This window comes from Periophthalmus magnuspinnatus, chromosome 10 (genome assembly GCF_009829125.3).
Source record: "Periophthalmus magnuspinnatus isolate fPerMag1 chromosome 10, fPerMag1.2.pri, whole genome shotgun sequence".
Lineage (NCBI taxonomy): Eukaryota > Metazoa > Chordata > Actinopteri > Gobiiformes > Gobiidae > Periophthalmus > Periophthalmus magnuspinnatus.
The window spans coordinates 18,859,358-18,882,352 of record NC_047135.1 but is presented as its reverse complement, the minus strand read 5'-3'; the positions used below and the strand labels follow the sequence as shown (position 1 = coordinate 18,882,352).

General features: G+C 41.6%; 2 protein-coding genes across 3 annotated transcripts in view; one reads left to right on the top strand and one right to left on the bottom strand.

Annotated features, from left to right (window-relative positions):
• LOC117377681 (ETS-related transcription factor Elf-2-like) overlaps positions 1-14,354 on the top strand; it is a 14,908-nt gene extending 554 nt beyond the window's left edge. The window contains exons 2-9 of the mRNA XM_033974157.2: positions 7,985-8,068; positions 9,539-9,779; positions 10,000-10,107; positions 10,188-10,301; positions 11,263-11,343; positions 13,038-13,230; positions 13,298-13,525; positions 13,606-14,354. Of these exons, the coding sequence (XP_033830048.1) occupies positions 7,994-8,068; positions 9,539-9,779; positions 10,000-10,107; positions 10,188-10,301; positions 11,263-11,343; positions 13,038-13,230; positions 13,298-13,525; positions 13,606-14,053 (1,488 nt within the window). The 5' untranslated portion in view covers positions 7,985-7,993 and the 3' untranslated portion in view covers positions 14,054-14,354. The remainder of the gene's footprint in view (positions 1-7,984; positions 8,069-9,538; positions 9,780-9,999; positions 10,108-10,187; positions 10,302-11,262; positions 11,344-13,037; positions 13,231-13,297; positions 13,526-13,605) is intronic.
• Positions 14,355-14,617: 263 nt separating this feature from the next.
• Positions 14,618-22,395, bottom strand: LOC117377935 (nocturnin-like). Of its 2 annotated transcripts, none has more exons than XM_033974461.2 (3): positions 21,884-22,395; positions 16,279-16,506; positions 14,618-16,187 (listed from the first exon to the last, which is right to left on the bottom strand). In XM_033974461.2, exons 1-3 carry the CDS (start codon positions 22,038-22,040, stop codon positions 15,346-15,348), a joined length of 1,227 nt encoding a protein of 408 aa, XP_033830352.1. In that variant the 5' UTR covers positions 22,041-22,395; the 3' UTR covers positions 14,618-15,345. The 2 variants fall into 2 exon arrangements, with proteins under 2 accessions (XP_033830352.1, XP_055080968.1); XM_055224993.1 differs by lacking the exon at positions 21,884-22,395 and adding an exon at positions 18,559-18,863.
• Between the last annotated feature and the right edge of the window lie 600 nt (positions 22,396-22,995).

Sequence of the window (22,995 nt, the reverse complement as noted above, 5' to 3'; positions counted from 1 at the left end):
TTATGACCATGCGTAACGTTAAACGGAACCCAAGCGTTAAGTTAGCCAAGTTTTGTAGCAGTGTTAGCATTAGCCCCCTGAAGCTAATGTGGTATCCGCTCTCAAAGTAAACAGCACGGGCAGAGACTGTGATTCCCCAATTTGACTCAGAACCGAATTTGCGTCCAAATTTGTTATGCGCATGCCCAGATGTTTCTGCGCAAGCGCAAAACATCTACTTTGCTATGTACTTTTTAATTTTTTTTAATATGTTTATTTTAAGGGGAAATATAAGCCAATTGCTAGTGTTTACACTACATTTAATTGCTAAAAAGCTTAGCAAACAGGTAAGCGCAGAGAAACATGGAGGCAACTGATCTGCATGTAATATTTCATGTTTTTTTTGTGATTACAGTGATACGGTATTTTACTTACATGAAGGTGCACTAAGGTTTCAACTAACCTTTACCCTAACCCTAACTTCTAAAACTAACCTTAACCCTAACCCCAGACACAGCTTTTTTAACTGTTTCTGATGAGTAAAATAATGAAAATATAATAAAGCCAATGAATAGCATTGTTGATGCCGTTTCAGCAAATAACTCAAACTGGGAAATGTCAGAAACAGCAGGCCTTAAACTAACCCCACACTACTGACTGTATAAAGAAGTTGACTAAGGGAGTGTGACGTCATCCATATATATATATAAATGGACATAGCTAAACTGCTAGCTGCCACATTCCAAATAGGAAGTGAGCATGGGTGGCTTCCGGCTTTGTAGACTCAGGTTCCGATTCACTTTACTTTAGAAAACTGTCGCCCGCTCTCTCTGTAACAGCTGCTGTCAGTGTTGATCTTAAAATATTCGTATTAACCCACTCTACATGATCCTGGTATTTGCATTTTGTTTTGGTGACTGTTTATCAAGATATGAACATCAGGCGCCTTCTTTTCCTGAGGTTGCTCCTGCTAGTGTTAGCAACAGGTTTGATTGACAGTGCTGCTAAGCGCCCACTCCATGCTAAACTAACAGTGCAGGCAGGAAGGGGCATTACCTTCAACAGCCTACTCCAGATTGGCTCTTTGTTTGCTATCAAACGTGCAGGTGGAATTCCTAATTTGGAACTTGGCTCCAAATTTACCCCTGTAACTGCTAGCCTGAATGAGCTTCATTTGACTGGTGTATCAAGGCCAGCAGTTATAAGGACGGATATGGAGCCACTTCCCACCATAACCACTGTGTTAGCATTGAACGGATGCTTCCCAGCGCTGTTTTGAGACTAAAATGACGAGGCTCACTGCAGCAGTTACAGAGAGAGGAGTGACAATGTTTCAATGTAAAGTGAATTGCGCGCCCGTGCTCACTACCTATTTGGAACCCAGCTGTTAGTGCGTTAGACTGTATATATAAATGGAAATAGCTATGACCCAAACAAATACTGCCCACCCGCACCATAGTGTATCTTTTTTATGGCTTTATTTATTTAGCTGTTACTGTAAAGGACTCTGACATGTGTTCTAAATAGACATAGTTTCAACAGGCTAATCGTGATGGAGAGGTGTCTAACTTCCTGTGTTAAATTTGGTGTCAACAGAAATGCAGGAGTGTTGTACAAAGGACCACTTCACTATCCGATTTAACTTTAAGGGCCCATTTTATACTGTTTTTTGATCTGTTATAATGTTGTTTCCTCATCAAAAACATGCCTGGACTTGGTTTGGTTCAGTCACACATGTTTAACACACAAACCCTGCATATTTATGAGGTTCTTCTCTCAAACAGAAAATGCTCTGTGATGTCATGCAATAATACAGGAAGTGCTCCACTGTGTTTTTAAACTCCATGCACCTTCACTAGAATCCTTTGGATCATTTCAGCCCTGGACTTGCCAGTCTCTACTGAATTAAAGGTAAAAGGTTGCTGTTAACTTGTAAACTACTGCTTCATGCAATCACAAGGTGAAGCAGAGCATTTTGAGCTTTGGCGATGTAGACAGATTTATAATGAAGGGTTACTCAAACATATGTGAATGAAACAAAACACAACTTCTAGTATGTTTTTGATGAGGTAACAACATCATAACATGGCTTATAGCTTACAAGAATCAGTTTTGTGTTATATAGAACATGTAAGTGTGCAGTGTTTTAGATTTTCTTTAGTTAAACCAAAAAAACTAGTTTAGGGGTAATAACCCACCATAATCCCCTCCCCAAACATGCATATCCAGACTGTCTCCTACCTGACCCCGTGTATGACTCTTATACAAGTTTACCATCATTTCAGTGCTTGGTAAAGTTTTCAAATACTATAGTAATCACATAGGCATGTATAGGCCTGTTGTGATAACAGATTTTGAATCACGTTAAAATACAGAGATGTATGGTGATAAACAATAATATTGAAAAAAATAACCGCTTTTAAATGGATGCTATCATTCAGAAGGCCTGAGCTGAAACAAATAAATAGCACAGTGAACCAATAATTAGTCACAGAAGTTGGTTATTTAACCCTCTTAAAACAAAAAATGTACACACAATAAATATTGAGCCTCAGAATTGATAAGTTGATATAGTAATTATCATAACAGGCCTAGGGCTGTACAATATGAAATAAAAAGATATTCAATAACAATTTTTAATATTGCAACTTGCAACAGTGATATTTCTTCAAACAGGATATAGTAACCCTGTGCAACAAGATGGATTCTCGCGACATTTGTGACAAACTCATGAGAATCCATCTTGGTATGCTCGTAACGTAATTTAGCCTATTTCAATGTAGACTATTTTGTTTGTGAAAGATGTGCAGAAGGTCAGGTCTTTGTGCATTTGTGGACAGGAAAGATATCTATGCTTTCCTCACAACTGGATGTAACCAGTGTTTGATTTTTGGCTCATGCCGCTGTTGTAACGGTTCGACAAATCTGATTCAAATAATCCTCATGACTGCATTTTTCGATCTCTTTCAGTAAGAGCCGTCCCAGATTGATAATTTGTAGAACTGAATTCAGGGGGCCACACATCTATCTGGCGTGAGCCAGGTCAAGTATGTTGACATTATTCGGCCCGCCTACTGTTGCTGTAAATGAGACTAAACTGCGTCTTTGTGGTGGCACTTCCCGTTAAGTGGGAATCCTATTCATTTCAGTTGAGAATTTTGGAAAAGTTTTGCTGCTGAAATATGATATAAAGTAGCTTGATTTGTATCAGGTGTTTAATATGTGCAATAACAAGTCAACAATGCACAGATTCTCTGGGAGACTTTAAAACAACTGTGTTGTCCATATAAAACTTATTTGCTACCATAGAGCTTGGGATTGAATCTCAAAACCTTAATCTTACTGACAAGATGCGAGATACATTAACAAACAAGTGAACAAAAGGGCTGTAGACCAACCTGATAAGCTGCTGGGTCACTACTGGTGTATAGGGATGTAATGATATCCAAATCTCATGGTACCATATTTTTTCGGTATGAACCTCATGGTACGATATTTATTGCTATATTGTGGGAATGCTCACGGTATTATACAAAGGCACATGATATTGGGTTTATGCTTACAATAAGCATAACAGCCAGAGTAGGGTAGTTTTCAATTATACCTTTTCCAAAGTGCAGAATATAAATTCATTTTAAAGAACAACTGCAATGTTAACAGACTGGTGGAGTAGTAAAAAAAAGGTCCAGCATAGCTAAACTATATTTAATTACATTGCAATTTTATAGTTTAAGTCTTTGCTGTTCTGTAAAGTAATTTGAATAATGCCCAGTGTTGTACTCTACAAATAAATATCCCTTGCTTACCCAGTAAGTGAGTTTATATTCTATATTTTTTTATTTGTTTTTTTTTTGGTTAACATCAGAAAACGTATGTGAATCACTGGCTGTCTTTTTAGCTCAGACTGGACTTTGTCCATTCTCCCTTCTTCGCAAATGCTGCCATCTGCGTGTTGCTGTGTTGATGTTAATGCGAGTGTGCAAAATGAGCCAACAGAATTGCATGCTGCACAAACGGCTCAAAGGATCATAGTATATACAGTTGAAATTAGAAGTTTACATACACTATATAAAAAGACCGTCAGACATGAAATCAGACAAAACTTTTCCTGTTTTAGCTCAATAAGAAAATGATTTCTATTTGCTAAATGTCAAAATAAGAAGTATGAATGAAGGATTTTTTTTCCCGACAATTTTTCATTACTTTCTGCAAAGTCAGAAGTTTAAATACATTTCTTTAGTATTTGATACCATTGCCTTTAAACTGTATGACTTGGTTCAGATGTTTTGGATAACCTTCCAAGCTTCTCACAATAGTTGGCAGGAATTTTGGCCCATTCCTCCTGACAAAACTGGAGTAACTGAGCCAAGTTTGTAGGCCGCCTTACTCACATGCCTTTTCAGGTCTGCCAATACATTTTCAGTAGGATTGAGATTAGGGCTTTGTGATGTCCACTTCAAAACATTCACTTTGTTAACTATAAGCCATTTTGCAACCAGCTTGGCAGTATGCTTCGGGTCATTATCTCTTGGGAAGACCCATTTGCGCCCAAGCTTTAACTTCCTGGTAGATGTCTTGAAATGTTGCTTCAGTATTTCCACATAATTTTCTTTCCTCATGGTGCCATCTATTATGTGAAGTACAGTCCCTCCTGCAGCAAAACAACCCTACAACATGATGCTGCCACCTCCATATTTCACACTTGGGATGGTGTTGTCGGGCTTGCAAGTTTTCCCCCTTTTTGCCCCAAACGTAACAAGGTTCATTGTGCCCAGACAGTTCAATTTTACAACCCCAATTCCAATGAAGTTGGGATGTTGTGTAAAACTTAAAAGAAAATACAGAATACAATGATTAGCAAATCCCTTTCAATAAACTACAAATGCATGATATTTAATGTTCAAATTTATAAACTTTATTGTTTTTATGCAAATATTCACCCATTTTCAATTTGATTCCTGCAACACGTTCCAATAAAGCTGGGACAGGGGCAACAAAAGAATGGGAAAGTGGATGAATGCTTAAAATACACCTGTTTGAAACATTCCACAGGTGAACAGGTTAATTGGAAACAGGTGAGTGTTATGATTGGGTATAAAAGGAACATCCCCGAGGGGCTCAGTCACTCACAAGCAAGGATGGGGCGAGATTCACCACTTTGTGAATGACTGTGTGAGCAAATAGTCCAACAGTCTAAGAACAATTTTTCTCAACGTACAATTGCAAGGAATTTATGGATTTCATCATCTACGGTCCATAACATCATCAAAAGATTCAGAGAAACTGGAGAAATCTCTGCACGTTAGCGGCACGACTCAAAATCAACATTGAACACCTGTGACCTTCGAACCCCCAGGTGGTACTATATTAAAAACGGACATGAATGTGTAAAGGATATTACCACATGGGCCCAGTTGACAGTTAACAGTTTGTCACTACATCTCCTAGTGCAAGTTAAAACTGTACCATGCAAAGCGAAAACTATATATCAGCAACACCCAGAAACGCTGTCGGCTTTTCTGGGCCCAAGCTCACCTGAGATGAACTGACACAAAGTGGAAAAGTGTGCTGTGGTCTGACGAGTCCACATTTCAAGTTGTTTTTGGAAATTCATGGATGTCATATCCTGCGGGCCAAAGAGGAAAAGGACCACCCGGATTGTTATCAGTGCAACGTTCAAAAGCCAGCATCTGTGATGGTATGGGGATGTGTTAGTGCCCATGGCATGGGTAACTTGCACATCTGTGAAGGCACCATTAATGCTGAAAGGTACATACAGGTTTTGAACAACATACATACAACATATGCTGCCATCCGAGCAATGTCGTTTTCAGGGACACAACTGCTTATTTCAGCAAGACGATGCCAAGCCACATTCTACACGTGTTTCAACAGCGTGGCTTTGTAGTAAAAAAGTGCGGATACTGGATTGCTCTGCCTTCAGTCCAGACCTGTTTCCCTTTGAAAATGTGTGGCACATTATGAAATGCAAAATATGACAAGAATGGGAAAGGATTCCTTCTGTAAAGCTTCAACAATTGGTGTTCCCAAACGCTTATTGGTTGATGTTAAAAGGAAAGGTGATGTAACACAGTGGTAAACATGCCCCTGTCCCAGCTTTATTGGAATGTGTTGCAGACATCAAAATTGAAAATGAGTGAATATTTGCATAAAAATAATAAAGTTTAAGTATAAGTATCAGTTTGAACATTAAATATGTCTTTGTAGTTTAATCGGTTCAATATAGATTGAAAAGGATTTGCAAATCATTGTATTCTGTATTTTTTTAAGTTTTACACAGTGTCCCAACTTCATTGGAATTGGGGTTGTGGTTTCTTCAGACCACAAGACATGTCTCCAAAAATTTAAGTCTTTGTCCCTTTGTGCACTTGCAAACTGTAATCTGTCCTTTTTTATGTTTCTTTTGGAGTAAATGGCTTCTTCCTGACAGAGTGGCCTTTCAGCCCATGTCGATACAGTACTTGTTTCACTGTGGGTAATGGCACATTCTTACCAGTTTCAGCAGCATTTTCACAAGGTCTTTTGCTTTTGTTTTTGGGTTGATATGCACATTTCAGACCAAAGCACAGTCATCTCTGGGACACAGAACCAATCTCCTTCCTGAGCAGTGTGACGGCTGGACATTCCCATGGTGTTTATACTTGCGTATAATTCTTTGCACACTTAATGCATCTGGAAATTGCACTCAAAGATGAACTAGACTTATGCAAGTCCACAATTCTCTTCCCGATATCTTGGCTGATTTCTTTTGACTCTCCCATGATGTTACACAAAGAAGTACTGTGTTTCAGGTGTGCCTTCAAATACATTCACAGGCGTGTCTCTAACTCAATAAACTGTTGTCAATAAACCTATCAGAAACCTCCAAAGACATCATCATCTGGGTTTTCCTAAATTGTTTAAAGTCATAGTAATCTTACTGTATGTAAACTTCTGACTTTGAGGAAAGTAAAGAAAAATTGTCTAAAAAAATCCTTCTCTCATTATTCGGGCATTTATCTGTGTAATCCCTCAGTCATCTAGGTCTGATTCACAGCAAAAGATGAAGTTTAAATCTGTCAAGTGATCAAAACTTTGTAGGAGTGAAGACGTTTTTCTGCTCATCCAAGCCGCTTCGGTTCTGGTCAGCTTGCTGGTGGTCACTGTCTTATATCTATCTGAAGGAAGGGGCTAACTACACTGGAACTGTAAACATCTATTGTCTCCAGTTTCAGCTGAAACTACTCTATTCAACCTTTAATGACCCTACTATTGTTCTCATTGTTCTGGGTCTGAGGATGAAGTTATAGAAAGGGGAGAGGTTTCGCTAAGATCTGATAATGAAGTTCAGATCTTAGCCAGAGAAAAGAAATGGTTTGAGAGGGAAGTTGAAGAAGCTATTTTTGTTAGGAAAGAGAATACTTCCTTAAACCTCCTGAGATATAATCTCTCCCCCATCTATAACTCCATCTCCATTGGATGAGCACTCAACAATTTGCACAACAATTTGTCCAGTTGACTGATTTAAACTTTGTCTTTTGCTATTCTGGCATTTAGCAAATAGAAATAATTTTAGTAATCCTAATTTACCTAAAACAGGAAAAGTTTAATCTGATTTCATGTCAAACAGTGAGGGGAAAAAAGCCTGTGTCTTTTTATATAGTGTATGTAAACTTCTGTTTTCAACTGTATAGGCATCTTAGTTTTTTCCGCTGAGACAAACTCAAAACTGCTACTTTTCCCACAAATGGATGCTGTTTAATACAGAAAAAAGAGACCCATGATACCGGGGCAATTTTGCTAGTGTGATATCGCCAATACCATTACATCCCTGCTGGTTAATACATTTTATTACACTGTGGTGTCTGAATCTGATTTTTTTACATAAACCTGTTGTAGGACTGCAGGTGGAAATTGGCAATTTTGATATAAGAAAAACAAAAAAAACTAACTACAACTAAGTTTAGTGTTTTGTCTGAGCTGCTGTGCTTTGTCTCTGTTGCAGGAATGAGTGATGACCTCTGTGGTAGTGTCCGACAGCGGAGGAAACATCGTGGAGTATGTCACTGTGGTGGACGAGTCCCAGCCAGTATGTGTCCTGTCCACTCCCCACACTTCCTGACCCTTCTGTCTCCTGTCCTCTGTTCTGTCCACTATGTTATCTGCTCTACCATCCCCATGCTCTTTATTTTATTTTAATATTGCTACATAAATGTGTAACAATGAGGACAGCGTATTGCCCAGACATTGTGCATGTTTATTGGGAGTGGCTCATCAATGACACTTAACTATTGATGTAACAGATCTATGTAATCTGCCTTTTCTAAGCCTGAAGCAGGTCTCCACTCAAGGTAGACTTTGTAGTAGGCGCATTAGAGAAGAGGAAGTGTACCTCTCAGCAGGTGGCAGACACATTACAGTTGGGATATGATGGTTGTGGTTGACTACTTTTACGACTGACTGGCTAGCACACTGAGCAGTTTGTAAACTGTTTTTTAAAATAATTATTTTTACATTTTTAACTTAGATGGTCAGAATTCCCAAATTTTAAGAAGTACAGCTTGTGCAGTTCAAAGGACAGAAGTAGAGGACTATTGGATTGTGTGATTTGAGCGGTTTCTTTTTCCTGTATACATAGCGATCTTGCTTGGAGATGGTTATGCTAGCCAGCTAGTTCTGAAATGCTACAGACTTTTTACAACAATGCACAAGGCTTTCTACACCAAAAATGGCCAAAGACGTTCCAGAGGAAACATTTTAAGGGAACAACTGAACATCAGTCCTCGTTTCTGTGTGAACTCCGCACACCCGACTGGGCGACAGGTGCGTAGGAGGTGAAGCACTGAACAACTGAACATCAACAATTGAAAGAGGAGTGAGAGTGAGGATTAGAAGAGGCTTTCCTGTTGTCTCCAGACTTCATCTGACTCCCTCCAGACACTGCTGTGATGCTGCAGGACACAGGATAAAAGTGTCCCATGTCTGTGTCCTCTGAGAAATGTTACTCACCTCAAACAGTCCTTACACAGGCTCACTACTATCATCCAGTCATGACCTTTTACATTATAAAGTTATTATTAAAGATTATAAAGTTCACTCTATGCCTGTCATAATAACACATTTTGAAGTACCATTATCATCGTTTGTCTTTTTCTTCAGCAATATATCAAACTAATGAATGCCAAAGACATGATAACCCAAAATCAGGGTCCCCCCCCAAAAAAAATGTACAATATTGTTGATGAACATGAGCTTCAGTAACTAAATGAAGCACTTAATGGGTCATACAAGTTATTAATCAACCCTCTGCATCTCAAACCTGACCTTAGTACACAAACATAATGGTTCCAATACAAGTCAATATAGTAATTATTGTGACATTATTGTGACATTGTGACTGGCCTAATTCTTGGCCTGTCTGCTCTAGCCTAGTTGTAAATGGAAGTAGATCATTGGACCATATTGTGGTGATCCTAGCTGTTGAAATAAGGTACCACAGACTAGGGCTGTGACTGAGCTCTGACTATTGTCTGACTAAGCGTTGATGTGCCGTTTACAGTGTGAGCAAGCAACCGCAGAGGAGGAGGTGGAGGCTGTTCTGGTGACAGGCTCAGAGGGGGAGGTGGAGCAGACAGTAGTACTGCAGGATGATGGCTGTCCCGCAGTCATTGTGGAGGAGGTGCCCAGCGCTCAGGTGGAAGAGTGCTACTCTGCTCAGGTGGTGGTGTATGGAGATGAGACCTACCTGATGCAGGATGTGGCTGAGGAGCAGGAGGTCGTCACAGAGGTGGCAGACACTGGTGAGTTAGCTTGTTTACATACACTGGGTGTATAGATCCTTTGTTACATGTGATGATCTCTAGAACTCTGCTTACTAATCAGACCAAAAGAGAAATTACAAACATTTCAATTTGATTCTGAGCAAAGTCTGACCCAGGCTTAAACAGAATGTAAAGTCCATGTCTAAATAAAGATAGTTAATGTGTGGTCCGTCCCGGCTCATGTCTGTTGTGTTGATAGTGGAGATGTCTGCGCATGACATGGTGTGTTTCGATAAGACGTTTGAAGCAGCTGAAGCTTTGCTGCACATGGAGTCTCCAGGAGGCCTGCACAGTGAGCGTGGCTCAGGTAAACTCATACCAACAGCACTAGGTCTCGAGTACCATTCATCTCTGCACTGTGGATTCACGCCATCTGTTCATCTGTAGATGATGTGATGATGGAGACTGTGGTGGAGGTGTCCACAGAGTGTGCTCCCATGGAGGAGGAGGCATTTCCTATGGCCCCTGACTGTGAGCCCTCAGCCAAGAAGAAGAAAGGAGGTGAGTAGGGCTGGGCATTGAAACTTGGTTCCAAGTAGGGACCAAATGAAAAGGTTCAATAAGTACTGGCATAAAAAAAAAACACTGTTCTTTCTTTGCAAACTTTGAATTCCTTGGCTTAAAAGCCAGCGTCAGTTAGCCCGTAAATACACCACACCGATTTATCAGCAGCGCAGGTGCTCACACGTCACAACTGCACTCTGCACGAAGTAATGGCATAAATGGCTCTCCCATTTAAACATAGTCCTACATGTGTCCACACACCGCAGTGTATTATCTCACCGGTAAAACGGAAGAGCTTAAGAAACGGCATGCGGAGTTGCAACGTATCCACTCGAAAACACATCAAGTCTCCGGTACGTGACTTTTACAATCAAAGTCCGTGATAAATCCATATCTAGTCTGGAGTCTGCAGTGTCTGTGTAAAGCTGAAGCTAAGCAGATAATATGAACCAAACTCACAAATGTGGTGTAGTCAATATATTCAGTGTGGAGTACCTCTGCATAAAGATGTATCCAAGCGAGCAAATGTAAAATTCATATAGTGTCAGGATAGAATACTCCTTCTTTGCTCAGGTAAAAGTGTAAACAAAAAGCTTGTGCTCTGCAGCGCTGCCTCTGATCTATAGTGCCAAACTGCAGTATACGAAGAAAACAAAGTGAAACTTTAGCACATTTGAGTCCACTGAGGATCAGTTGTGCCTCTGGGTCATTTGCATACACATTTGTTTTGAGTTGTAACCGGATATGGTATATAAACGTAATTCAAGGATTAAAACATATTTTCTTAATAATATTGGCCATTAATTTACACTTACAAAAAATACCTGTATTGAAAAGCAGGTATCGTTAAGGTACTGGTATAAAAAAAAAAAAAATCAAATGGTACCCAGCCCGAGAGGTTTTTACTGTGTGAAATCTCATCTCATAGGTTGTTTTACTCATCATGTCTGTGTCATAGGACGGAAGCCCAAAACTCACCAGCCAGCCTCCAATGGCTCCTTTGACCTGGGCATCAAGAAGAGACCCAAAGAGGGCAAAGGTCAGTGCACCTCCATATGTTCTCCCAAACACCCCTTGTAATACTCTGCTCTGCAATACTTCAGCATGTAGTTCTAAAATGACAAAATATGTGTAAATTTTGAATTGTTTTATTAACTGAATGCTCATTTTCTTTACTAGATGTACCGTAAATTTCGGCTTATAAGCCGCTACATTTTTTCCACGCTTTGAACCCTGCGGCCTATACAGCAGTGCGGCTTATTTATGGAATTTTTACTGGATAACGGCCACCGAGGGGCGCTCTCTAGCTGTAAACGTAAAAGTGAGACAGACGTGGGGAAAGATTCTGCTCTGAAGAATTCACTAGTTTTGATTTTGAACGATCATTTTGCGCATCATGAAATGGATATGATGCAGTTTTTAAGATAAAGAAGGAAATAGAGCAGGGGTCGGCAACCTGTAACAGCCATTTGGACCCACTTTCCACGTAAAATAAAACACTGGGAGCCGCAAATACTTTTTGACATCTAAAATGAAGATAACACTGTGTATAATAACAATAATGTAACGGAATAATGTAGGTTTTATTTTCACGGACAAGCCTTCTACACCTGGCAGATAAATATGGCAAAAATAACTTAAGTGCATAAAAAAATACAACTCACCAAACCGCTGCGTGTGAGCTCTGCGCTGATTATGTGATTATGTCTACTCTGCTCCGCAGTTTCTTTAAAAAAAACCCCCAAAACTCTAAAGGTGTATCGTTTAATCCCAGGTGCTTATTCTCCATTTGCCAAAGCAGCTGTGAAGGTTTCATTGCCTCATTTGCTTTTCCCGCATGTTATGCAGAGCGGACTGTGCGTGAGAGTCACCTGTAGCGACAAACCCAGATTTTAAGTAGGCATTGTCTGTTAAATTTATCTTTCTTTTTCTTGGAGGTCGTAGTCTCCTCTTCTGGCTCCTCAGTTGTCCTTTCCCCCTTTGTTAAAAGCTCTCCAAAGACTTTTGTTTTGGCTCATTTTCACTCGCTTGTGGCTCTACTTTTGGGCGACGTGTCTGATGTGTTATACGTGAAACGTCATCGCGGAGATAAGAGCAGATAATAAACTTATCACTACATCAAATAGATTTCTGTGGCGATTTCCAGCAGGATTTTCATGCTACGGACGAGCTTATTAGTGTGTCATTAGGGACGGGCGAAAGTTGCTTCTGACCCCTGTGCGCACAGCGTCTGAAAATCAGGGCTCTTTACGCAGGACTGTGAACTGTGTCAGTGTCAGTTCCCAAGCCACGCAGAGCCGCAGTATAAGGCTGAAAGAGGCGCATGCGGCTCCGGAGCCACGGGTTGCCGAACCCTGAAATAGGGCTCTGCACGTGAGCTCGGCATCAATGAATCCAACTTGGTCAATGTAAAAAGACGACAAAAGTTTTCAGAGAAAATAAAAGCAGATTTTCCGTGTTGGTGCAGCTTTATTTTCTAAACCTGCAGATGTGTTCATCCCGTGTTGTTGTCGTGTTGGTGCCAATTTTCAGGCACAGTTTAAAAAAAAGCGTGTCGGTGCACCGTCTTTCTGTGTAAATATCTCATGTTACAATATGAAAACCTGCGGCTTATATTCAGGTGCGGCTTATATATGGACAAAATTGATTTTCTTTTCAGATTTAGCTGGTGCGGCTTATATTGAGGTGCGCTCTGTAGTCCGAAATTTACGGTACTTGTTTTGTGTGTTTTAGGAAACACCACATACCTGTGGGAGTTCCTTCTGGAGCTGCTGCAGGATAAGAATACATGTCCACGCTACATAAAGTGGATGCAGCGCGACAAGGGCATCTTCAAACTGGTGGACTCCAAAGCTGTGTCCAGACTGTGGGGCAAGCACAAGAACAAGCCCGACATGAACTATGAGACCATGGGTCGGGCGCTCAGGTCAGACCCCTCTCTGTTTCTAACGTGGGACTGCTCAGCCGTCTCTAACCCCCTCACATATCTGCAGGTATTACTACCAGCGTGGAATCCTGGCCAAGGTGGAGGGGCAGCGTCTGGCCTACCAGTTCAAGGAGATGCCCAAGAACATCCGAGTGATAGATGAAGAGGAGATCACGGAGTCAGAAGATGCAGAAGCGGCTCAGCACCTGGCTCTCCAGCAGGGAAGTGGCACCCTGACCTCCAGCCCGCAGCCTCAGCAGACCTATGTGACTGTGATCCCTGCCAATGCTGCCAGGTCAGACTGCTCTCTGCTGTGTAGCCTCATGTGCACAAGGGTGTGTGACAGAGTGATTAAATGTGTTGTGCTCTCCACAGGCCCATCAGAGCCATGCCGCTGGTCATGAGCTCCTTAGGTCAGGTGACCCTAAACTCCTCACCGCTCCTCACCACCACCACTGGGGTCCCTGTGTCTGTGTCCAGTGCTAACACTAGTCCCAAACTGGTGATCCAGACTCTGCCCACGATGCTGCCCGGAGCCTCCAAAGCCGGAGACAAGATCACCATCATCACCATCCCAGCCAACCAGCTGACCACACTGATGCAGGCCAACTCCACCACCTCCCTCACACAGCTGGTCCAGGCCAAAACAGCCGCCGTGCAGATGGCCCCTGGGCGGCCTCCTCCTCAGCTCATCCTGGCCAAACCAGCTGCTGTGACCCAGGCACTGCCCCAGCCCCTTACTCAGCTCTCTGTGAAGGTGTCTGCTGCCCCGTCCACACACACGGCATCTGCAGAGGGCCCTCCCGAGGCTCCCACGTCCTGAGTTCTGCACCCCTCTCATAGGACTGTCCTCACAGCCGCTTTGTAAATACACTTTTTGTAATCAGTTGAATATAAGGCCTGATGAGACTTTGTACAAAGCCTTTTGATACGCCACCACATGTATCTGCCCTAGTTTAGTCCATTTCCTGTCCCTCGCACTGCCCACAGGCCACCTTTTTTTTACTCCCTCAAAAGGGACTAAGAACTGTGTGCTCCACGCTGAAAATACCTATACTATTTTCTGTACTCTGTGTAATGAAGTAGATTTTACTTAACTGTATTATAAAATACACATGTGAACACAGTGTGATCAGTGCATCTGTTCAGAAGTTGGGCCTCAGTGCCACCATAATGAGTGGTCCTGTTAAAATTACAGTTGACTGAGGGCTGTATTTAGTATAGTGTTGAATCAATTACCGTATCTTATTCACCTGAAAATCCTCATGTTAGTGACAGATGGAGCTATGTACTGGTTCTAGTGCATTTTCTGCAGCACTAGCTAGGACTGAAGTTATTTGTGACTTGGTACAGAAGAAAAGTGTACTTGAAAAATGTGACCACAACCTTAGTTAAAATATTTTTTATCATTTTAAATAGACAATCAAAATCTTAAACAGAAAAATTACAATTTGAACAGTTTAAATATCTGAGATACAGGTGTGCTGAAGGTTAGGGCTGTCACAGAAGTCTCAAGTCAAAGTGAACATTTAAACCAGGGCTTCTCAAAAGTATCCATAAAAATAAATCCCATTTAGTAGGACTAAATCTGGGCTAACCCAGGTCTAAAGAAGGATTTATGATTAACTGGCTATAAACCAGGACCAGTCCAACTTTGAACCATTTGTGTGATTAAAACAAAAACTGAATAAAGAAGACCAGCTCAGAGTATGCTCCAGAGTTTGAGAAACAATGTAGAGATGAAGGCAGACAGCAGTTCTAGGCTCCAGTACACTGACACATCATTCTAAAAGGAGGACAGGACAGTCCAGTGTGAACCGGAGGTTTAAAGCTACTGACACGTACTGGTAACAAAAATCAAATAACCTTAAATATGGTGGCTTTAAGGTCTGTACACTAAACGTGTAGACCCAGAGGATTTGCTGTGATAAGTGTATACAAACAGACAGAATTTTAAAAAAAGAACAGGGTTAGAAAATGTGAAGTTAAATTAACAGTTTTAAATGGAAGTATACTGTGCACTTTAAAGCAGTAAACACCCTTTAGCCATTCATGCTCCACAGTCACTCTGCCCCTGCTGGGATTGGTGGAGGCTGAAAGCTCACTCTGATGTCACTATGTGAGCACGTCAGCCTGGTTGGTGAAGCTGAGGTCACAAAGCAGGGACAGATGGTCTGAGGGGTAGTGGTAGGAGGGCAGGCGGTCAGGGCCGATCTGCTCCTCTGAGGGGATGTCGAGGACCGTGTGGACACTCAGGGCATCCCGAGAGTACCAAATGTAGTCCAGAGTGCTGCGGCTCTCCCCGCTGGGGCGGATCTTCCAGGTGGTGTAGCTAGGCTCAGTGCAGCCATCCTCACTGAGCCGTTTGTAGGCTGAGTCCAAGCCCAGAGGAGAGCAGCTGAAGCGACGGTACACGTCCTCTGAGGGCTCGGCATTAAAGTCCCCACACACAACCAGGGGGAGTGCTGTGTCAGAGCGTGCGATGATGCTCTGCAGACTGTGCAGTAGGTCTGCTCCCTGGGCACTGCGTAGACGCTCCCAGCCACTGCGTGCCTTTAGGTGGGTCACAGCCACACAGAGCCTCCGCCCTGTGACCCTGCACTGGAGAGACTGCACAATCGCCACCTGGTTAGTGGGCAGCATCATGGCCGACAGCCTTAGGTGTGCTGTTGAGCACAGAGAGAAACGCGAGGAGCGGAAGAACAGAGCACAGCCGTCTGGACCATTGTTCTTCTCCACATCCAGACACGGAGACCAAGGCTTGGCCAGGAAACTGCCCTGGTAGCCTAGGCCAGACATGATGGGCCCCAGGGTGTCATAGTAGTGGTCCACCTCCTGCAGACAGACAATGTCGGGGCTGTAGGTCAGGATCTCCTCTAGGATCAGGTACTTTCTCTCCTGCCACTGCAGGGCCTCCAGGGGGCAGCGTATGAAGCCGTCCTTCCCCTCGCCCAGAGCTGCACAGAGGACCATATAGTCATGTGATTACTGTATTCATAAGAGTACTACAGTAGTATATACAGTAAGAGAAGTACATGATGCCTGTACCTTGGGCAAGGATGTTCCACTGCATGATGCGTATAGGGGGCCCGTGGTCTCGGGTGCCTGGGCAACAGTAGACCATGAGGCGGTGGGGCCGAGGGGGCCTTCGCTGCAGCACTCTCTCACACTCTCTCAGCAGCTGCTCCGGGTCCAACTCCATGGGCTTATCCTGGAAGAGGTCTGGCTGGGCCAAGGTCCCCAACAGCCTGCTGCTGCCGCTGCCCATGGGTCCCCCTGTACAGAGAAAGAACAGGCACAGGGTCAGGAGGAGGGTAGTAATTGCTAATACACAACATATTTCGATCACCATGTTACCTTTTATTGTTTAAAAAAATACTATATTTCACCAAAAACAGCACATTACCGTTTTAAAAGTTTCACTTTCATTTTTGACACCGAGTCTCCCTTTGCTCCCCATGTTAAGTCAGTTCCTCTTCAGAGGATTGTCAAGAAACAATTGGTGTGCATCCTGCTAATGAAACTATTGCATATCACATCAGGTTTGTCTGAGGGCTGAGCATTCCACATAATCTCACAGCTAACCATAAGGAGGATTCAAACAGGGCCTGTGAGAGATCAAACATGCATGACATGTTTTTGATTGGGGGAAAAAAAAATCTATTTTGAGTAATACCCCCACCCTCTTTCAAAAGATGTTTTGGCACTTTATTAGTAATATGGTGAGAAAGACTAGTAGCTGTACACCAAACAGAACAATAGCCCGGATAAAACACCAAATGAACACTGTTCTCAAAGGCGAAGAGGAGTATGCGGCACAGAAAGTGTACAAGCAATGAGAGAAGAAGGAAAGATTAAGTTAATATAAACAGAGGGTTGTGGATACATGCCCTGCTGGTTCTGGGGTCATAGGTCAGAGGTCAAGCTTACCGCTCAGGACTCCAGGCTGCCGCTGCTCCTCTCCCTATATCACTATGAGCTGCTTTATGACCTGCTTCTGACTGCATATTCCCCCACAGGCCAATTAGTTGTCAGCGCAGCCCCTGTCTCCATGGAGATGAGATGCTGAGCACAGGAAGTGGTCAGAGCTGTTGCTTAACGTCTCTGAGAGGGTTGGGTAAGAGCAGCTGTGCCTGACACATACTCCCGTGCAACTGCATGACTAGGCTGGACTGGGCTGAGCTTTCTTCAGAAGTTACTATTAGACTTATAACACTTACGCAATGTCTACATACAAAGGGGGTCAAAATATCAAAAATAAGATACAAATCAACACTAGATATTCATTTGAGCAGGCATCAATGCAAAGAAGTCACATTCAGTAGGCCAGAAATTAAGCTTTCCTCAATAGCTTGATCTTAAGCTGTATCAGAACAAGTATATGACCACATAGACCAGTATACACCGATGGACCACTGAGGTATTACACAGATAGATAACAGAAGGCCACATGGGAAAATAAAAGAGTACTACAATTTCATATTGAAAATTACATTCTATTGTTTAAAGTTTTTTTTAAATTATCATTTGGTATCAGAATTGGTATCAAGTCTATTCCATAGTATTAAAATTGAGTTTGAAATTTTAGTATCGTGTCAGCACTAATACACTCAGGGATTAAAACCATGTTAAAGTATGACATAAATTATAAGATAAGACATTATTTATCATCTCAAATGGCTGAAATGCACCAACAGCAAATTGAAAAAGACAAAATAAGTGGAGGGTGTTGGAAAGAATAGGTGCGACTGTATTCAGAAATGGTCAATGCCTCATCTTGTTAGATATGTGAAGCTAAGCATGGTTAGTAGTTGGATGGGGGGCCACTGTATCCACTGTGGCCCTAGTGGAAACTGTTACAGTGTCCTTAGGCAAGACACTTCATTCACATTTCAAAGTATGAACGTTATGTGTGTGTGAGCATTACTGGTTGGTGGTGCCACTGTGGCTATAACTGTCTAATAATTTATATGTTTCACTTAAAACTCAAATTTAGAGAAAAGTAATTGTGAGAAAAATTGGTTCTCTGTTTCATTAGTTCAAGTGGCAACATGGTCATTGGATCTGCTACTGACATTATTTCATTAAAGCAAGACAAAGTGGCTTGAATAGCTTTTTTCTGGGTTGAAGCGCAACCATGAATTGCTAGTATTTATTTTCAATCAATTTGGGCGTTTTTAGCGTCAATCAGCTGATGATATCTGTGAGCAACAAAATGAAAATCCTTCTCACAATAATTTAATGTCATTATTGTATTACAGACAGACTCATTTATGAAATATGTTTTAATATACATACACATTCAAATACACATCAAAAGAGCCCTACCTCTAATGCTCCGCAGATGGTCCTAAAATCCACAGCCTCCTACAGATAGAAGATCATTCCCTGCTCTGACCTCTCTCTCCCTCTGTCTCCTGCGTTCCACAGAGCAGTGAAACCTCTGGACAAAGCATGTGTTGTCTGGTCCCCTCCTGTGCTGAGCCAGCCCTCACGTGTCCCCTGTTCCACAATGGACTGTAGAAGAGAGACTCTACGGAATGAGCCACTGCAACTCACTACAGTCAACACAGAAACAAGACTGACACATACGCTGGTGTTATTAACTGTACGCAGCCTGCACCCCTACTGTTTTTGTTTGTTGTTTGTTGTTTTTTAAGGTCTACAATCAAAGCTGAACCCGTGTTGCACTGTCTCTCCATCTTTCATTTGGGTTGCCAGTTTCAATACTGAAATCCAGTTGATTTAAGGTTAAAAGGACTCTCTTTGACCTGAATGGTCACTACCTAAACCCCAGCACCTGCAGCCAATCATTAATCACTGCTAGTGCAGTTGGAGGTTCAGAGCTTTCTGAAAAGCTGAAAACCTCCAGAATTCTCTCACTGAGCTGCAGAGGCCTAGCACTGATTGGCTGTAAGTGCTGGAGGTGGTGATAATTCAGATCAGAGAGTCATTTTAGGTTTAAACCAGCTGGATTTCAACATTGAAACTGGCAATCCAAATGAGAGACTCGTGTGAGGCTCATTCTGCTTTCTGATAGGATAATCATCTTGAAAACCAAAACACAAAGTTATGACACATAAACAACTTGGCAATCATGCCAAATGTTTTTGTAATTAAGAATAAATCTGCATTACATTTTCTTGATCATTAAAAGCTATATTTGATTTGAATACGTCTGTTCCTTGCCCTCAAGAGTGTCCTGGTGCTGACTCGGCACATTCCTCCTGCTGGAGACTCTTCTGCCTCAAATGAAGACCACATGGCTGGGCACGAGTGGACAGTACAGGCCAAGTCCCAAACGTCAGGCTTATACATAAACTCTCACATACATAGCTCCTGATAATTGTAAACCACAATATTGAACTAATATGGATTAAAGGCCCTATATTATGCAAAATTGATTGGTAATTTCAGGGCGAAATTATCCAAATGATTCTAGTGAAAATGTATGAAGTTTAAAAACACAGTGGAGCACTTCCTGTATTACCACATGACATCACAAGGTGGAACAGTGTGTTTAAATAGGATTTGTGTGATAAATATTTATAAATGGAACAAAACTCCGTGCATGTTTCTGATGAGGAAACAACATTATTTACAGCTTAATAAAGAGGAAACCACTGACTTCCATTTCAAAACAGCAGAAATTATTGGCCCCGCCTCTTCATTGTGGGATTTCAGAAAAGCATGCAGTGAATTTTATGTATGTGTTTTTATTTTTGTCTATACAACATTTTGAACATTTGTGTATGACTCACTAGAAAATACTGTGAAGTGGGTGGAGATATGGTGGAGGTGAAATGCAAGACGATATAGGATTACTCAAACATGTATGAATCAGTGAAAATACAACTGTGAATAAACTTATGATGAGGGAAAACTATGGTGCACAATGGAGTGTAGTGCCAGCAGGGGGCGTCAACATCAATAATATATAAATCAGGCATGTGGGTGATGTCCCACTCACCTAGTCCATTTTTTATACAGTCTATGGTGTGGACTTTAAAAACACAGAAGCAGCTGATACAAGAGTAGCCTAATCAGATATGCAGATGTACTTATACTGTGGTTTTATTTCCTGTTTCAGTTAAATTTCCAAACAGTTACATGTAAATTGTATCTCACTTATTTTCCATGCTGTATGACAGGTTAGAGTACCCTACCTTTTCACTAAAACACAGTTAGCATTGCCTAGTTTTGTCAATTTTTATTATTATTTTTTTTTTTTAATTCTGGTGAAGTTTATAATTGTACCTCCTGGTTGGACAAGGGCAGCAGACGTGACATACGCAGAGGTAATTCCAATTCTGTTATCTAGCAACTGTACTATAAACAAGGGACAAAACTTGTCTAAACTACACAATAGTTATGATTTTACTAATAAAAATGAATGACAATGTCTTTATTTTATTAAATGAAGGCTTAAGCTTCCAAAAAATGCCTTCCTTGTGTATAAATTATATCTGTATTTTGGATGGAGTTTTCAGTGTTGGTGATGTAGTGAGATATTTCAGTTTTTCTTTTTTTTAATAAATCTGCAAAAATTTCAACAATTTGTTTCTCTGTCAATATGGGGTGCTGTGTGTACATTAATGAGGAATGGCTGCAATATAACAGAGTGAAAAATTTAAGGGGCTCTGAATACTTTCATACCCACTGTATATCAATTAACTGGTCCTTCTGCACCTGTCAACACCTGCCTGCACCTGTCAACCTCATCCCTCTCTCTACACACATTATCCCACATATGAAGCAGCAGAGGGGGAGGGAGAGGGGCAGAGGAGGGTAAGGTGACACAGTATTGGCTCGCATTACCGTAATGTTACTGGGTCTATTTCAGCTTACAGTAGGTCTACCAAGGAAGGACAGTACAGTCCATTTGTAATGAGAAATAGTGGAAATGTATGACTGTTTTCATAGCAATTAACTAAATAAAACAAAATATGATATGTTTAGAATGGGAAAAAGTCCTCAAAATGTAAATGCTGTTTTGTCATTGTATGAGTAAGTGTACCTATGCTATCTATGGGTTTCAGAATGATGGAAATTTAGCACTGTTGCCATAGGAATTGACAATTTAAAAACAAAACATTATAGAATCTTCTGAATCTCAAAATATAACAGGAAACCCACAAATAGGTCAGTACATACTCAAATATATTTGAGTATGTACTGACATTTTGGTCTCATGTCTTAGAGGGAACAGACACCACAATGTCAATAAAAGATAGACAAGCAGACAGAAAAGTGAAAGAGGGAAGGAAGGAAGAAAAGACAAAAGAAAGAGGGAGAAAGGGTAAGGGAAGAAAAGAAAAAAAGGAGCAAAAGAGAGGAGACAGAAACAAATTGAGAAAGAGGAAGGAAAGAGAGAAGAAATAAATACAGAGATGACTCAAAGAGAGTGAGGGAAGAAATAAAGGACTGAAAGAAAGGGAGGGGGAAGAAAGAAAGAAAATGAGAGAGAAGCGGAGAGAAAGAGAGAGGTGGAGAGAGAGACATAGGAAAGAAAAAGCAAGAGAGAAGGGAGGAAGACAGAGAGAAAGAGGAGAAAGAAATGAGGCAAGACAGAAAGATGTTAGATGTTAGTGTCCTACAACGTCCAAACCCAGTATGTGACACACTTCCTGGTAGACTTGACACCTGGGGTTACCTGTCTTGGTGCTCCCCGCTCGTGCGGCTGAGAGCGGGTCATGGCTGGAGCTCACGGCGCGGTGACAGCTCCGTATGGCCGCCTCTGGAGACGGGGTCCCCCGTGAGGAGTTCCAGAGCCGCCGGGCAACAGCCGAGCAGCGACGAGCCGGCTTCATTCTGTTCTCTTACGGAGCACTGGGTCTCTGTTCCCCGGTGGCTTAAAGTCTAGTCTGGTTCTTACAAAGCCGAGACATTTCCACAGAATTATAATCCGCCTTAACGATCTCCATTTCCCGGTGAACGAAGCCAGTCAGTTCTCTACCGGCAAAAGTTACATCATGGATCTGTTGAGTAAGAGACGGCAGTAGCGGACGGGTTTGGGAATGAATGGTTTGATCTGACCCGTTAAAACGTTTCAATCCTGCACCAACTCGTAATAAAAAGTGACTTACACTTCTGAACCCCTGGTAGTTTAATAGTCACTCCTACGAACACAAAACAACATTAGCCCCCCCCCCTCCAATCTTACACATGGGACAGGCCACTGCGCAAAAGGGAAAGGCCACTCTGAAGGAGCCAATCAGCGCTCAGTGCAACGTCAGCACGGGACAGGTATGACGCAAAGTTGCAAGGACTATTGATTTGGTTCACTTTTCCGAGGAAACATTGGAACGGAACCGAAACGTTACACAAGAACAAACTCTGTCAAAAGTGATGAAGACGACGAGAAGTACATTTAAAAATAAATAAATACATTTTTTATTAACAAAATTAAACAAATTATGACAAACAACCATAATAATAAAGCAGCTTTTGCAATCTGAGGTGGGAAGTACTCAGATGCATTTACTTCAGTCACTTTTTAAAGAATGCTATATAAGAGTACTACTAGCAGCATTATTTTACTCCTACTCGAGTAATACAACCCCAATTCCAATGGAGTTGGGACAGTGTGTAAAACTTAAAAAAAATAAAATAAAATACAGAATACAATGATTTGCAAATCCTTTTCAGCCTATACTGAATTGAATTAACTAGACATGATATTTAATGTTCAAACTGATACATTTTTCATGCAAATATTCACTCATTTTCAATTTGATGTCTGCAACATGTTCCAATAACGCTGAG

Excerpts from the sequence above, each read along its gene's own strand:
- LOC117377935 (XM_033974461.2), bottom strand. The coding sequence starts at position 22,040 with ATGAAGCCGGCTCGTCGCTGCTCGGCTGTTGCCCGGCGGCTCTGGAAC. Across the intron at positions 16,507-21,883 it reads AGCGGGGAGCACCAAGACAG|GGGGACCCATGGGCAGCGGC; the intron begins GTAACCCCAGGT and ends TTCTCTGTACAG. Across the intron at positions 16,188-16,278 it reads GTGGAACATCCTTGCCCAAG|CTCTGGGCGAGGGGAAGGAC; the intron begins GTACAGGCATCA and ends TCCTCTGTGCAG.